At 32.4% G+C, this 16480-nt stretch overlaps 1 protein-coding gene across 5 annotated transcripts in view; it reads left to right on the top strand.

The window, feature by feature from the left end:
* The first annotated feature begins 360 nt into the window (after positions 1 to 360).
* The window catches only part of LOC106874863 (vesicle-associated membrane protein-associated protein A), an 80255-nt gene continuing 64135 nt past the window's right edge, over positions 361 to 16480 (top strand). For all 5 annotated transcript variants that reach the window (XM_052967393.2, XM_014922759.3, XM_014922758.3 and 2 more), the window contains exon 1: positions 361 to 476. In XM_052967393.2, the coding sequence (XP_052823353.1) occupies positions 419 to 476 (58 nt within the window). In that variant the 5' untranslated portion in view covers positions 361 to 418. The remainder of the gene's footprint in view (positions 477 to 16480) is intronic.

Here is a 16480-nt window from a genome sequence, read left to right as displayed (position 1 = left end):
GAACAATTGACACCACTATACCACTGTATCGATTAGATTATGAGAAGATGTTACACATCAAAATGATCTTCCAATTCTTTCTTATTTGCGCGATTCTTTTTCGTCAGGACTCAAATCGTTTAACTTAATCGCCTTCCCATTATAGCTTTCAAATGAAAGCTCTAAGAAAAATAAATAAACAAATGAACAATCGCTTTACGAATGCTTATATAAAGGGACGTTACTCAACCTTTCGACCATCATTGTTATCTCCCTTACCCAAGTTTATAAATAAATCGCGTAATAAATGAAATGATGGAAAATTGAATAGCCTCGTTCTGAAACCGATCGAGTACGCATGCGTGGCCGATAAAGAATCACGTTCCCTTTTGATGTAAACGTGGGAGATAACCAAAATCAAATTTCTTGTGCTGAAAGAATGGCTAAGAACTTGCAGGTCCTAATCTTAGAGCCTGACAACGAACTCAGATTTCGAGGTAAGATTTAGTTGTGCCGTATAATGAGACTTCGTAGATCTTGTTAATGCCATATTTTAGTTATGTCAAATTGTGTTTCGAGTGATGGCCACTAGCGTTCCATGAAGTGCGCCTCTGTGTGGCGGATAAGTGGACTGACACACATACATTCATATATATATATATATATATATATATATATATATTTATTTATATATACACACATATATATTCATACACACACGTACTGATACTCCTATTTAATCTTATATTTATATACACAATCTGTTATATATATCGATATACATATACAATCTGTCTTTGTATGTACTTAGGTGTATGTAAATGACATAATTGAACAGTGTATGTTTGTGTGCGTGTATGTATAGAGACCTTTAATGTACCTGTAGATATGTGTGCATATATATATATATACATATATATAAGTGCATGTGTATATAATTGTACAATGTGCACATATGTTTGTATGTTTATAATTGAATATATGTTTGCATATAGTGTGAGTGTTTTATATATATATATATATATATATACACACACACATGTATATACACACACGCATACGTAGTTGTGTGTATATATATTAGGTACATATGTATCTTTATGAATGTTTCTTGACAAACCTTCGCGTATTATAAAATCTATTACGCGTAGAAAATCGGTGACATTTTTCTTTTTCAAAATGAATATTTAATAACAGTCGATTTCGTTCATACTAACCGAATCTTATTTACTTAATGCCATCAGAATGATGCTTCATTGTTATTTAAAATATATTCATCTATCTACCTATGTATATATCTATCTACCTATCTATCTATCTACCTATCTATATAGTCATAATTACTATTACTACTACTACTCTCCATTATTAAAGGGAGGAAGGGAAAAAAATCAATTTTGTTTTACGTTATTAATTTAGATAGACGAAGCATTATTGTCTATATTGTCCAAAGGTAACGTATGTTGGAGATTCTGTGTTGGCAGTAGCGGGTAGAGACTAGGCCAGGCCAGGCCAGGCCAAGGCTGCCACTAGTTTTAATAATAATATTTGGTGTGCTTGCCTTCTTCCTTCATAGTTATAATATTAGTTCGCCAGCCACTGACTGCAGTCCTCGCAATATTACTTGCCAACTAGGACACTCATCACGTGGATGTTGTAGTACTGACTGGCTGGTTGTAATGGGGGAATATAAATAGATTATAAACCATTTGGATAAAGAAATGTATGTATGTGTATATGTGTGGATTGAATACGCGAATGTTTGAACGGGAAACAGAACGTGTATGTATGTGTGTGCGTACGTGCATGCGTGTATATTTGAAATTGAATATATTTGAACGGGAAACAAACGTGTGTGTATGTGTATAAAATTGAATATGTGAGTATTTGAACGGGAAAAGAAGCGTGTGTATATGGAGAGGACAGCGTTTCTTTTAAATGAAAAACGCGACTCCGCTCCAATTTGATCATTATTTTTTAAGGTCTTTTTTCTTTTTAGTTGTATCAATTTGTTTGGAGCACCAAATGGACCTTGGAACTTCAGTTCCAAACAAGCCATAATCAAGGCATCCATAAAAAAAAATCTTTCATATATAAAAGGATAAACGAGAGACAGTTGTCTTGTCTTTTGTGTTCAAATCTAATATTTAAAACAAACGCCAGTCACCTCTAACACATGTATGGTTATATATATATATATATATATATATATATATAATATCGTGTGTATTGCGTTCTATTTCTCGTTCAGATATTCGCGTTATTTACTTGATTAAATTTTGTTAATTTAAAAAGAGCTTTATTTTTTTTTTCCATTCCTTTTACTCCTGATCTAACTTTGTGTAAACTGATCCGGTAGCATTTGTTGTTATTCTCTCGCATATTGTTCTGTTTTTCTTCCTTTCTCGGATTGCTGTTAGTCTTGTGTTGATTGCCTAATACAGGACAAGATTATTTCTTAGTATAACAGAGGACACTCGTACACACGCACATATATACATATATATATATATATATATATATATATATATATATATATATATATAGGCTTCTTCCATCCATCCATCCATCCATCACTAATATTTATTTATTTATTTTACAAATTAAAGATAATGAAGTCATACGATTTCCAGCTGTTTTAATGCTACTTGTAATCGAACTCATTATTCTGATCGATTCTTTTAACACCCCCCCCTCTTCCCCACCGACCGTTCCTTGCCAGACAACATTGCAACATCGAATTGCTCTGAAACACTGAAAATCTCTTCCGATGGTTTACGATAATTAACATAAAATTGTATTGCGTTGGAGTATATTTAGTTGACAGTTTAGTTTTTATTTTCAATTTCTAACGGTTAAATATGGTTCTTCTTTTTTGAAAGCGCTGTTGAGTTGAGATTCGATGATAACCTAAGCATGATAGAAATCAATGCGATTTTGTGACGATAAATGATGATGGCTGGGGTCTCGTTTAACCATCATAGCTCGAATGTATTTTTAAAATCTGGTTAGTTGCTGGTACTGGCAAAACATCAAGACCTTCCAAATTTGTACATGTTTTAAGGGGAAAAAAACAAAATAAAGCAACATCGAAGCTGCTGTATATAGCAGCTAATGCTGTTGATTAATTGTCATTTCTGAATGAAGCATTTTTACTGCTCCATTGCTTTGTATGTAGAAAGATTACGATAGAAATTTCTTGATTGTTCGAAATGCGCGCACGCACGCACACACTCACACACACCAAATCCTTTTCATAATGATAACAGGTTTTGAAAATTTTGGAGTTTATTGCTTAAATTTTCTCAAAAGTGATGCTGGTATAAATGAAATTTATCTGTTATATTTGATTTAGCTTGCTTGGGTTCTTTTTTTAAAAATTCGTACGTTACGAGACACTATATTTGAAATTGAAAATGTAGGTATTCCGTTTAACTATTACTTTGTTTTAGTACGAATAACTATTACTAGAAGTGAATAAAATTATTTTCTTAGTTATTCAAAAAATTATATGAAATATCGGCACTATCATGCTATTAGCTGTCAGAAGTGCCGAAATATCTTTATAACATTTACATTTTCCCTTTCATTTTAATGTATTTTTAATGTTTGGTCACCGTTGTCCAGTTTATTAAAAAAATGTGTAGTAAATACTGTTACGTTCTGCAAATTTATGATTTAAAAAGTGAAAAATTGTTAGATTTGAAACTAAATAAATTCATTGTTCGAAAATGGTCTGAAATAACTTCCATCTTTTTCTGTTTTGGAGAGACAAAAACAGACTCGTTACCATTTTCTAAACTAACCCATTTAGGTATTCTTCGGGTGGAATCTGTATACTCTTGTTTATTTTGACAGAAAAGGTTTCTTTTGTATGAAGTGGCTTTTTTTTGTTGTTTTTTTCCTTTGTAGTATTTAAAATTTTAACGGTGGTAAACTTAAAACGTGTCTGACAAAAACAAAATATTAATGAAATAGCTATTTTATTATTGGGTTCGTTATCAATGGGCATATTTTGTTAGCTAGGTAAGTGTCAAACTGGTTGAAATAAGATAGACTTTCTTCAAGTTACTCCGACAGGAATAAATAATTGTATTAAAATACTGGTCTTGAGACATTTTTTTTCTTCTGTTGCTGCAGATGGAGTGACCTGAATAAGTGAAGTTTTTAACACTAGCTAGAGTTGACCTCTTCTTGTCTTCAGGTCACTAACCCTCTTGTTGCCAATTGCCATATGTTAGTCTGCTGATAGAGGAGGTGAATGTGTAATATAATTAAAATTTTTGGTTTAAATCTGTTCAAGTATTTTTCTTCTATCTAATATGCTGCTGTTGTTACTGTCGTAAAATGTTTACCTGCTTTGAAATGAAAACCTAAGATTTATAGGTTTTTTAAAAATCACTATCTAGATATATCTTATTCTCACTTGATTACCTTCAGTTGCTTAAAATATGTATAGATATATAATTATCTAATCAATATTTCCATTGCCAGTAAATTTTAAAAGGGTGCAGTTTTATAGTATTTTATATTGGTTAAGAAATGTATATTAAAAGTATACATAAATTATCTATGTAATCAGAGCGAACTAATTTTTGTATAATTAAAATCTTAACTCGCATAATACCTTTTAATGAAAGGATTATTTGTTGGCCTACTCATCTTTAATCGTGCTTTGTCATTGCAGTTACGTTAGTTTTTATTTTTTTATTTTTGCATGTGCTTATAGCTGCACAAAAAGTACCTAGAAGGGAAGGGGGCCTGGTATTTGCTGGTGACAAGTTCGAGTGAATTAATGGTTTACTGATTAACGTAGGTCAACTTGGCTTTTTATCTCCAGGTTAATAAAACAACCTGTATTTTTGATCTAGAGGAAATATGTCAAACTGCTGGATGTTTGACATAGCAATTGGATAACTCATGAATTTAACTTGAAATTTTCTTAAATGTCACAGTCAATTACTTGATTTAGAGATGGTTAGTTGCTGTGAGTATAAGAAGAAAAAGAGAATAGCCACAGGACATTTCACCAGAGATGCACCAACAACTTGAATGATAACTTATCAAACTAAAGCTAATCAGCTATATATATATATGTTGGTTAGCTTTTATTAAATGATGACTAGTCAAGTGTTTGATTTCAAGTTATTCCAGGTGAGACCTGGTTGAGTAGACCAGGTATTTCACAATGACTATTCATTTTAGCATCCACTTCCCATGCTTGCATGGGTTGGAAGGAATATATTGAGACAGATTTTCTATGGTTGGTTGTCTTTCCTGCTGTTAACTCACCTTTTCCTATCAAGGTAATGTTTTCCCATGACCAGATGTTTCCGCAGAATATTAGAAGTGAATGACACTGCTTGTATGGCACTGACACTCTTTTACAGCTATCATGTAATATCAGGACAAGGAAACAAATTTGCACACACTACCACACAAACATATATCTTTACATATATTTATTTAATCCTTTCAGTTAACATTGATCAGATCCACTCAAGGCTTTGGCTGGTCTATGGTGCTGTAGAACAGTAGTTCCCAAGCTTTTCCAGGCTGTTGCTCCCTTGGCATCCAAGCTACATTCCTCACCCACCCCACCACAAATATAAATTACTTTCTACAGCAAATTCAAAACAGCTGTATTTCACAAATAAAACTTAAACCTAACTAACCTATTAATTTTTTTTTTTTACATCTATCACCTCATTATCATCCCACTTCAACGCCCCACCTCCTGGATCTTTCCACCGTCCCCAAGGGAGCACTACTGCACACTTCATGAACCACTGCTGTAGAAGACACTTGCACATGGTGGGACTGAATGTGGTTTGGAAGTAAGCTTAATCATAGTTATGCTTGTGCCTGTTTTTATTTTTCCAGGCACTGATTCTAGGATCACATTATACAATGTATTCTTTTACTGGTTTCAGTCAGTTGACTGCTGCCATGCTGCAGCACTGCCTTTAGTCGAATGAATTGACCCCAGGACTTATTCTTTGTAAGCATAGTACTTATTCTGTCAGTCTCTCTTTGCCAAGCCACTAAGTTATGGGGATGTAAGCACCCATGGGTTGTCAAGCAATGGTGGGGGGACAAACACAGACACAAACATATATATATATATATACACACACACACACACACACACAACTGGCTTCTTTCAGTTTCCGTTTACCAAATCCACTCAAGGCTTTGGTTGGCCTGAGGCTATAGTAGAAGACACTTGCCCAAGGTGCCACACTGTTAGACTGAACCTGGAACCATGTGGTTGGGAAGCAAGCTTCTTACCACACAGCCATGCCTGTCTCTATGTATCTCACCTTCCTTTTCTTGAGATTGTAGGGGTTTGTTATGAAGAAAATTTTATGTCTAGCTGGTTGAACAACCACATTGAGACTTCTTATTGGCTTTATTCCTTTCCATCACTTCAAAATTTGTTACAACATTCACTTTTGTCATTATACTCTCTATAGTTTAGTAGATCAATAAATGGATTTTTAACTCAAAAAATTTTGCCTTTAGCAAATAATTAATTTTACCTGTAATACAATGGCTAATTGATCATAAAAGGTTTTCTACTTTAATTAGTAACTGTAGAAATTTGTTAGTCATAGTGGAACAATCCAGAAAAATGAGATTTTAAAAATAATTGAAGCTTTGAAAAAAAAAGAAAGTAAATTTTATGTCAACTCATATGAAACAAAGTGAACTTATCCTAATTTCTATTAAATTTATATAAAATGTGAGATTAAAGTACATCACTCACCACTGTCTGGTTGAGTTAGAAGTTGAAAAATTACTACAGGTGTGTTATATTTCTTGACAATGTTATTCATCTGCTTTAGTTTACCTGTTCTGCATTCCCATAACAAATAGGTTCCTCTTTATGTTAAGGTACATTTCATTCATTACACATTAGAGTGAGGAATGCTTGGATTTTAATGGGGCAAGGTAGGTTATGAACGAGGAAGGGTCTGTTAATTGGAGAATTCTATGTATGTCACTTGTTTGGCATCATCTTACTTCAGTAGTATTTAGCATTTCTCCTTTCCTGAGAATGAATGCTAGTTTATTGAAATGTTTATTAATATTTTTGTTATATTTGGGGATGGTCATCTTTTGCTGATTAAACACCTGCACTATTTGATCTTCACTTTAGCTTTATTATTATTATTTTTCGTTGTCAAAATTCTTTGTCACACTTACTGTGACCTTTAGCGACTTTCTGTTCCATGTATCTTCTCTAGTCCTGTCTATTCCATCTTGTTTTTCTATGGTATCTTTTTCCTTGCTGACTCTGAAGGAAAGGTTAGTTCCATTGGTTTTTGTATGCTCTCCTAGACCAGTGAGATTGATGCCATTAATGTTCCTTTTGAAAGTCAGCGTGAGGAGGAAGGTAATTCCAGAAGGCTGGTACTCTGAGAGGGAAGGATGGGGCATAGTGATTAGCATATAATCAGGAAATTGGATACAAGAATGATCAAAAGAGTAGACACAAGTGGGACAGGAGTGCCTGAGTGGTGGTGGCATGAATCCAATCTCCTCCGAGGAGCAGAGCTCATTGTGGTAGAATGAAAGACAGAGAGGAAACACACTTGTGGACCAGAGGCTGGAGCATATCTGACTGACTTTATGCCTATCAGTATCCATTGGATGACTCTTTTCTGGATGCTGTCTAAGATGTCTGTATGTGCAACACCAACACTATCTCAGATGTGAGAGCAGTACTTCATTGTGGGCCTTATCTGAGCTTTGTAGACTATCAATTATTGAGTGCTACTGATATATCTTTTTGGCTTGAAGAGAAGATCTAGTCTTTCTGATGCAGCTATGCTTTCATCTGGATAGATTTTTTGTTATAGTGAAACCCAACAATCACTCATAGGGATGAGCTAGACTTGTTTATTGGAATCAAACTGTCCTCTTTGTTTGACAAATTATTGTAACAACTTTGTCAGATATGATTTGTGCTAAGCAAGACCTTCATTTGTAAGTCATTTTAATATGCATGATACATAATCTCTTGCTTATAGAAACCATGGAAAATTGAGTTTAACATTTTAAAAAAATGTCTACTTGTAATTTAAAATGAGTTGATCAAAGTTACAACTCTTATTTTTGACATGTGAAATAGATTTGTCCATGCTTTATTTTGCTCTTGTGTCCAATGTGCATGGATACATGGTCTTGTATGACAATTCTGTATATAGGAACACCATTTTTTCCTTAGATTGATTGGCTTGGCCTAAAATGCCATTGTACCATTGGAAAATCATATTGAAATTTTCACTTGTCAACAAATAATAATTATAAGTACCAATATTTTCTCTTGCAAAAAAAAAAAAAAAATTTGAGTTTGGAAGCATTTTCCCTTCGAATTTAATGACTAAATATTGACTTTGAATAAAAAATTTAAGTAAAATGTTTCAAGCACATAATAGCTTTTTATGTTGACAACATGGAGTTGAATAGCATACTTGTAGAAGATAAAAAACGAAACAAAAGCAGTGGTTTATATTTAGGATTTCTGTAGATGTTATAGTTTCACTGATCATAAACTGACCAGTGGAACTATAACAGTTTTCTGTACAAAGATGTGTAATTCTATAAAACAAACTAATTATTGTTCATAAGAAAAAAGTGCTGTTTTGGGATTCATTACAAAGGAAATTAGTGGAATGTGATTGCTGTAGTGACAAACATTTTCATTCATTATACAAGTCTCAGTTATAAGACACCACTTGAAAATAAATACGTGACTATGCATTCTATTAACAAGATGACATTACTTCTTCAGCTTCATTCTACTTTAACCTTTTTTTTTAAAGATTTTTCCTAATTTGTTTGCTGTATATTTTGTTTTGGAAAAAATTACTTGAATAAGGTAAATCTGAAAGTTACCTTTTTCTTCATGCCACTTAAGTTCAAAATTAAAGTTTTTAAATCTTTGTGTTTCCAGTGTAAAGAGAAGCCTTTTAACCACTGTCACTGTGTAAGCTTCAAAATTTCTGCTGGTGATGCGAATAATTAAACCTAGGATCACCCAGCATTATATGGATTTATATTGTCAGCTATTGTGGAAGAATCAGCTGGGAAGCTTCAGTTATTACTGAATAGTAGACATTGTAGGTAGTATCCATCAAATTGAGAGTGATCAATCTTTATCATCATAGTCACCTTTACTAATTGCATATAGGAAGCAATAAAAAAAAAGTTTCATGCCTAAATAAATAAAAACTGAGAATGTAACTAATTGAAAACTTATTCATTTCTAATGGAGCAAAAAAAAAAAAAAATTGCAAAACAGTATTATCATTGCTTTGACTCCAGTTAGGTGACTTTCAGTAAATAAAGATAAGCACAATTTTTACTTGAGGAGTATTTTATTTAATCAGAATTTTTTTGGGTGGTTTTCTATATGAGAGAACATTTGAAATAAGATTTTTTTTTTTTTTTGCTGTCTTCTATAAACTACAAACTTTTGCTTCTATCGCATTAATTCAAAAGATGTCTTAGTAGTGGCACATTCCTTATACAGGAAAAGTCTTGTTTACAGCAGCAATCTATTTAAGCAGTTATGTTTGTTGTCCATGGTTGTAAATCTTTTTAATGATGTTTACCATTTAGTTGGTGTATGCATAATATAACAAGCTGCAGTTGTTGCTAATAAGGAGTTGGCTATGCTAATTCAATAAAGCTGAAACTAGTATTATAATGAAGTAGAAATGAATTAGAAGTAGCAGTGCACCTAAGAAACTATCCGTTGTGTTATGACACCAAGTGACTTATGTCTTGTATGGTCTGGTATTGTGCCATATTAGTAAGCTTGAACCTAATCCATTCATTGCAAAGACATTAATGAATTGATCCTGAAGTTCTCATATTTTATGTTAGCATCTTCAGGTGTACTTTATTTTTTCTGTTGACTTTTCTACGTATCTTTTGCATTCTTGAATGATCTTAGTACTTAGTAGAAATTATAAGCATATCTGCTTGCTTCGTTTTCTTCTAATTGTAGGTAAGTGTTCATGTTTATCACCTACTCATTAATGCGAATTCATCTTCTGCTTAGAATTCCTGTTAAACTTCTTATGGGCAGTTCAGAATAAAACCTGGAGAGTATTAGATGAGCTTCAAAACCTGTGAATTGAGTATTTCAGTGTCAACAAGGCTAGCCTCTTGGATGTGTAGAGAACATTTTTCTCTTCGGAGCTATAATCTTTGCTATAAAGATAGATCTTCAAGATTACCATGATATGGTACTAACATCAGGTTTTTCATGAGGGCTCAGGCATCTCATAGTGTGACTACAAATCAAAAAGGAGATTTATGGATATATTCCAATCTCTACTGTTGTTGTTCAACACAAGGCAGGTTTTGCTGACAACTGCTATTAATCTGATTACCTGGTCATATCAAATGTTATATTTTGGAGATTTCCATATCTTGATAGAGGATGAAGACCATTCGGCTATATTCAGACATATATCATAAAGTTGAGGACCTACAAAGCAAATGGAGGACAGATTCTTGGTAGTGTTGTGAAATGCATCTCACTTGGGCTAGTGAGTAGCTTACAAAGACTCTGTAACTAAGTTTCAGGATTTGAGCTAAAGTGTGAAAATCAATGTTTTGATTAAATTTCTTTACTTTTTCTAGAATAGTTTCCTTTATTAAAAAATGCATATACACACATATGTTAAAAAGTTCACTTTGAAATATTGTGGTAGCTAATTTGATCATACTGTGAAACACCTTAAGCAGGTTTCTTCTACTAATAACCTTGGGAGTGAAATTTAGTTGATGAAAATAATAGAAGTTGGTCTGATGTATATTGGTAGGGATGGAAGAAGAATTGGTGTGTTGAATAAAAATAACTCTTAGTATTGGATTATATCCCAGTTACATCTATTCACACCTGGTTGGCTTCGCATTTCATCTTTTGCGGCTGATAAAAGAATTAACTGACATAAGTATTGGGGGAGTTACCTATATATTGTTGCTGTGAAATAATTGAAACCACTAAAAGAACAATGGTTATATACATATATACACATGCTTGAAGATAGACTGGCAGTATCAACAATATTTTTGGGGGAAAATTTGCTATGCATCAGAAATTTGAAATAATAGGTAAATGTTATTTGTGTTCAAGTTAAGTATTTCACATGAATAAAATTAACTTGTTTAATGATGTCATTACTTGCTCTCTTCTAACTGGAATTGTTTTAAACTATACATTTTAAGGACAAATCTGAATTACAGTACCTTTTCCAATAAATCAATTTGACTTAAACAGTCACTGGTTATATGAATCCTATAAAAAAGAAAAATACTACAATCCATGATTTTCTTGAATTGTCATAGATTAAAATCAAATAATGTCCTATTATAAAACATATATTTGGCATCCTTCATGAACTGATATTTAAAAAAAAAAATACAATGAAAAATAGAAGATAATGAAGTAAATATGTAAAACCTTTATTTTTAACATTTTTAGATAATTGCTATTGAGATGGGATTCATCAAATGAGAATATATACATACAAATATAATAGGAATAAAGAGAAAGTAGCAATATTTTTAATTCCCATGTGTTCACATATATTCTGGTATACTTTGCAAATTGATTTGACTATTTCCTTTTGAGAAACTAATTTTTGAATCTCAAATTTAGGGTTTAAGTAGCAGTAGCATTAGCTTGGCATAAGAATTGACATTGGTTAAAATAAAATAAAGAAAAAAAATTTTTTTGAAGTAAAAAAGAAAATACCACTTCCACTTGCATTATATGAATTTCAAGTTAGATGTTAAGTTTCAATTTTTTTTTGAAGAAGTTGATAAATTTATTAATGTTTTTGATATTGATTGAAATAAATGATACAAGAATATTTAAAAACCATATTGAAATGCCAGTTACAAAGGCCAAGTTGGTCAGCTCTTTCAGTGAAGGTAATAAATTTTCTGTATGGAAGGAAATAACTTTAAAAAATTTGATATCTCGAATAAATAAAAGCATGAAAATGTTTTTGGTTACACAATTTATTAATTTCTCATTTCTGGTATTGTTCTGAAAAATGGTCTCTGAATTTTTCATTCAGTTTTGCTTATAAAGACCTGAAGAAATGACTTATTTAAAGTAAAAGCTATATCTTTTAGGAGCTTCAGCATTTCAATGAAAAACATCTGCAGTAGACAAGCTTTCTGTCTACAGTTAGATCTTCATCATTGTCCTTCATGAAACTATCTTTATTACTTGATTATAGGCTATTTGCATGTGATCACTTTTAACTCTTCTCTTTGATTGTACTAAGTCTTCTGTTAAGTACCAAATTCATTGATTCCAGTGTCTTCATTTGCAATAGACTTGAATTTCATTATGTTTTGTCTCTACTCACACCTTTTTTCTTTTTTTCTAAGTATTGATTGATATAATCTGTTGAGTTGCCATTTTGCTATACGGTTTGACTCCGTGTAGTATGGGTGTCAGTTTTATCTTTTGATCTTTTTTCTTCAAATGTTCTTTAGCCATAGGTCAATCCTAAATGAGCTAAGCTAAGATCAAAGACTTTCCAGCTGTGGCCATCTGATTTTTGTGGGGTGTGGGTGGATGTGTTGAACAGCATTATCTGATGCATTTTTTTTAAAGGTGTTTGGGTGTGATTTGAGGGAGATTTTGGTTGCTATATGTAGCAGGTCAAGTAATTACACGTGTGTGTAGCTACTAGATGTAGTATGTCGTGTAAATATTAATTTCTTCCAGATTTTGTCATTAAGAATATTCAACTCTATATAGTTCTACACTAATTATGTCCCTCTGGTAAAAGAATTTATTTATTACTTCTTGTAACTCCATGCCTTTAGCATGTGTAATCCAGCTTGCAGAGCTGATCTTACATTTGAAGAGTGCTGTCAGCTTGCCAGGAATACCACTCTACATCTTGTGTACTCATTGGTTACATTGTTTCAGCAGTATTAAATTTCTAGTCTTGGCCTCACTTTCAACAAAGCTACTTGGCTCTTTTTAAGGGTTTGTGATTGTCTTCCTTTCAGCACATGAGTTAGAGCTATGGTCTCAACAACAGCAGTGAATATTAACTCTTGTGTATGCTTTGGTTATCATTTCCCTGTTCAGAATACTAGTTTTGTAATATTCAGGTTGCATTACTGTTTTCCATTTGATGAATGTTCTCTCTTTATCATGATAACTATTTCCTCAATGATGATTAATTTTGATTTCTGTTCATATTAAGGTTATGGTTATGTTTAGTATGCAATTTTGCTTTCTACAAATAACTTATATTTTTATCTGTATTTTGTCTTTTTGGGAAGTATTTTAATTTCTAGAAGTATAATGGCTGATTCTATTAGATGCAACAGAGCAGAATTTAAAAAAAACTTGTCACAAAAGAATGCAATTATATTAGTGATCTAGAATGCCCCTTTTCTTTTATCTTGTTTAAAATTGAATTGTAAAAAGATGTTTACTTACAGGTCAACACCGATCAAGCAGACCTATAATTGGAGGTGTTCCAGTTGTGACTATCCTGTCTTTTTAGGGTTGCCTAGAACTATAATATCCATTGTTTTTTTTAATCTTTTAAGATAGTATGGTCTGAGGCAAATTTAGCTGCTGTTTCTATCATGTTGAATAATTGCATGGTGTCTCATTGTTGGCTTATATCCATAATGTTTTGGAGGGTTGGAACTGCTAAGCATATAGCAGTATTTCTATTTATACAGTACTGCTTATATATGTATTGCAGAGGTTTAATGTTTCTCATGGAATTTCTCAGTTTCTGCAATAGATAGTCTCAGGAATTTGTCAAGTGTAACCAATAATTATCATTTAGGTGTTAACTGTAATGTTTGCATCTTTCCTATTTTATTGTTCTTATTACAGCTCAATACCCTAAGGAACTCGGTCCTTACTTTTTAATGAATATTGTTTAAATTGTTCTATTCATGAGATTGTATTTGTGAGTGAAACCTTTTTGGTAGTTTATCTTTTAAAATGAGATTCTATTGTCCATTCCTTTGAATCCAATGTCAGTCTTATCCTTGCTGTTTTGATATATATAATTTGATACACAAACACACACACACATCCTAAATGGTTGCCCATGATTGTCAAATAGCATGCTTCTTCAAGAACCTAATTACAGTACTTCTTTGTACAAGAATAAAATCTGTTAGTCTTTTAATGGACACTTTCCTTTTGCAATGAGAAATTATATGCAAATTTGATTAACCCATCTCATTAGATTAGCTTAATTATATCTTATCTCATTTACAGTTTTGAGATTAAGAAAATTGATTACAACAGATTTAAGGGTAATTGTAAAACGTAAACATGCATGATTACAAAATACTTAACTAATTGCTATTGATATTCAGAGAAGTGGGAATATTTGTAAACTATCAGTTTAACATCCATTGTTTTGTATACCGTTGTATTATCTTTCCACATATTAAATAATGAAACAAAATTGGGTACTGTTGTTTTAGGCTGAATGTTTCTTTGGTATTTTGGAAACTACTGGCTAGAACATTCAGATTTTTTTAGGTGCAGGAATGGTTGTATGTTTAAGAAGTTTGCTTCTCAACTACATGGTTTTCAGGTTCTGTCCTACTGTGTGGCACCTTGAACAGGTCTTCTATGGCTCTGGGCCAATCGAATCCTTGTGAGTGGATTTGGAAGACAGAAAGTGAATGAAGCCTGTTGTGTGTGTGTGTGTGTGTGTGTGTATGAGTGTCCTTATCTTGACATCAATGATAGTTATGTCACTCATGCAAGTAGTGTTGCTCTTTTTCAATATTCTACATAAACATGCCTGGCCATTGGGAAATATTACCTTACTTGGAAATAAGTGAGGGTTGGTGACAAGAAGAGCATTTAACAATAGAAAATCACAGTTGATAAACTCTGTCTGAGCTCTGAAAGCATAGAAAAATTGGACATCAAAATGATGAATGTATTACTAAACTAATTTCCTCCAAACCACCACTCTGAATATTTTTTTTATAGGGAGTTATTTTTAGGATGTATATTAAATAAAAAGTAAGTTTATTGGAGAGGAAATAAAATGCAATATATTGACATGCAGCAATACAGTTTTGCTAAGATATTGCTGGTTTAATTAACCCTTTCAGATTTAGTCCAGCTATATCTGTCCCAAATATTCTACCTGTTTTTATATTAAAACTGACCAGATCCAACCTCTCACACCTACCCTTCAATGTCATTCCAAAAATATACAAACACCATTGAAATCTTGAAGCTAGAAGATGTGTGATTAATTCAAAACGATGTGAATAAATAAGCATTACATTCGACAAAAAAATCTGAATGTTAAAGAGTTAATAATTATACAAAACGCATTTGAATAAATACTGATTGTGAATGTAGAGAAATCTTTGCTTGCTTTAATTTTTTTGATTAATATTGTGTAAAATACTTATTCCAATTGCATAACTAAATGGTAGATGGTGTGCATCAAGATTAGTCCTATTTAGTATTTGGTTTGCAATTAAAAGTAAAACTGTCTTGATTGGTTATTAAATCGGACTATTTTCATGTTTTTTTTTCTCTTCTGTCAGATTCAGTAAATCAATAACCTTGTAAGAGGTCTTTAGAGTAACCTTGAATGAGATCTTTATAGTGAGTGCCAATTGCAAGATGATATTAGGCTTGAGTTATTTATTAACTCAGAGGATGATTTTAAAACATTTCAGATTAATCTTTCAATTGAAATGATAGCCTCAGTTATGGATTTATGTTAATCTTTCTTGTTTTTTTTTTTTCCTTTTAAGTATTAAATCTTTATTAGGCTACACTAGCATCTATAACTAAGTACACCCTTTGGGATTATAAGTAATATAAGATTTCACACACATTCATCACACTCACTTCAATCATCACCATATAACCCTCACTTTTCCATGCTTGCATGGGTCAGATGGAATTTGTTGAGGGAGATGCCCTTCCTGTCACCAACTCTCACCCGTTTCCAAGCAAGGTAATATTTTCCTGTAGACATGCTTTTCATGGATGATAGGAAATGAACATGCATATATATGTATATATTGGGTTGGTAACTAAATTCCCGTGGTTTTTTTAAATTTCAATTTTTTAAAAGGTTTAATAAAAAAAATAACAACTAATTAATCAATAATGTATTCACCCTTGTTGTTTATAACTTCTTCTCAACATTTAACAAGATTTTCAATACCTCATTGATAGAAATCACCCGATTTTGACTCGAAAAATTGATCCAACCAAGCTCTCAATTCTGCATCAATATTGAACGAAACTCCGCACATAGCATTTGAAAGAGATCGAAAGAGGTGGAAATCCGTTGGTGCCAAATCAGGAGAGTACAGCAGATGTGGCAGCACTTCCCAGCCGTGCGTTCGAATGGCTTCCTTGGTCATATTGGAGATATGAGGGTGGGCGTTGTCGTGCAGCAGAAGAACTCCATGCTGACGATTAGGT

Source organism: Octopus bimaculoides, chromosome 4, assembly GCF_046866305.1.
Source record: "Octopus bimaculoides isolate indiv1 chromosome 4, ASM4686630v1, whole genome shotgun sequence".
Taxonomy (NCBI): Eukaryota; Metazoa; Mollusca; class Cephalopoda; order Octopoda; family Octopodidae; genus Octopus; species Octopus bimaculoides.
This window is presented reverse-complemented; position numbering and strand designations above follow the sequence as displayed.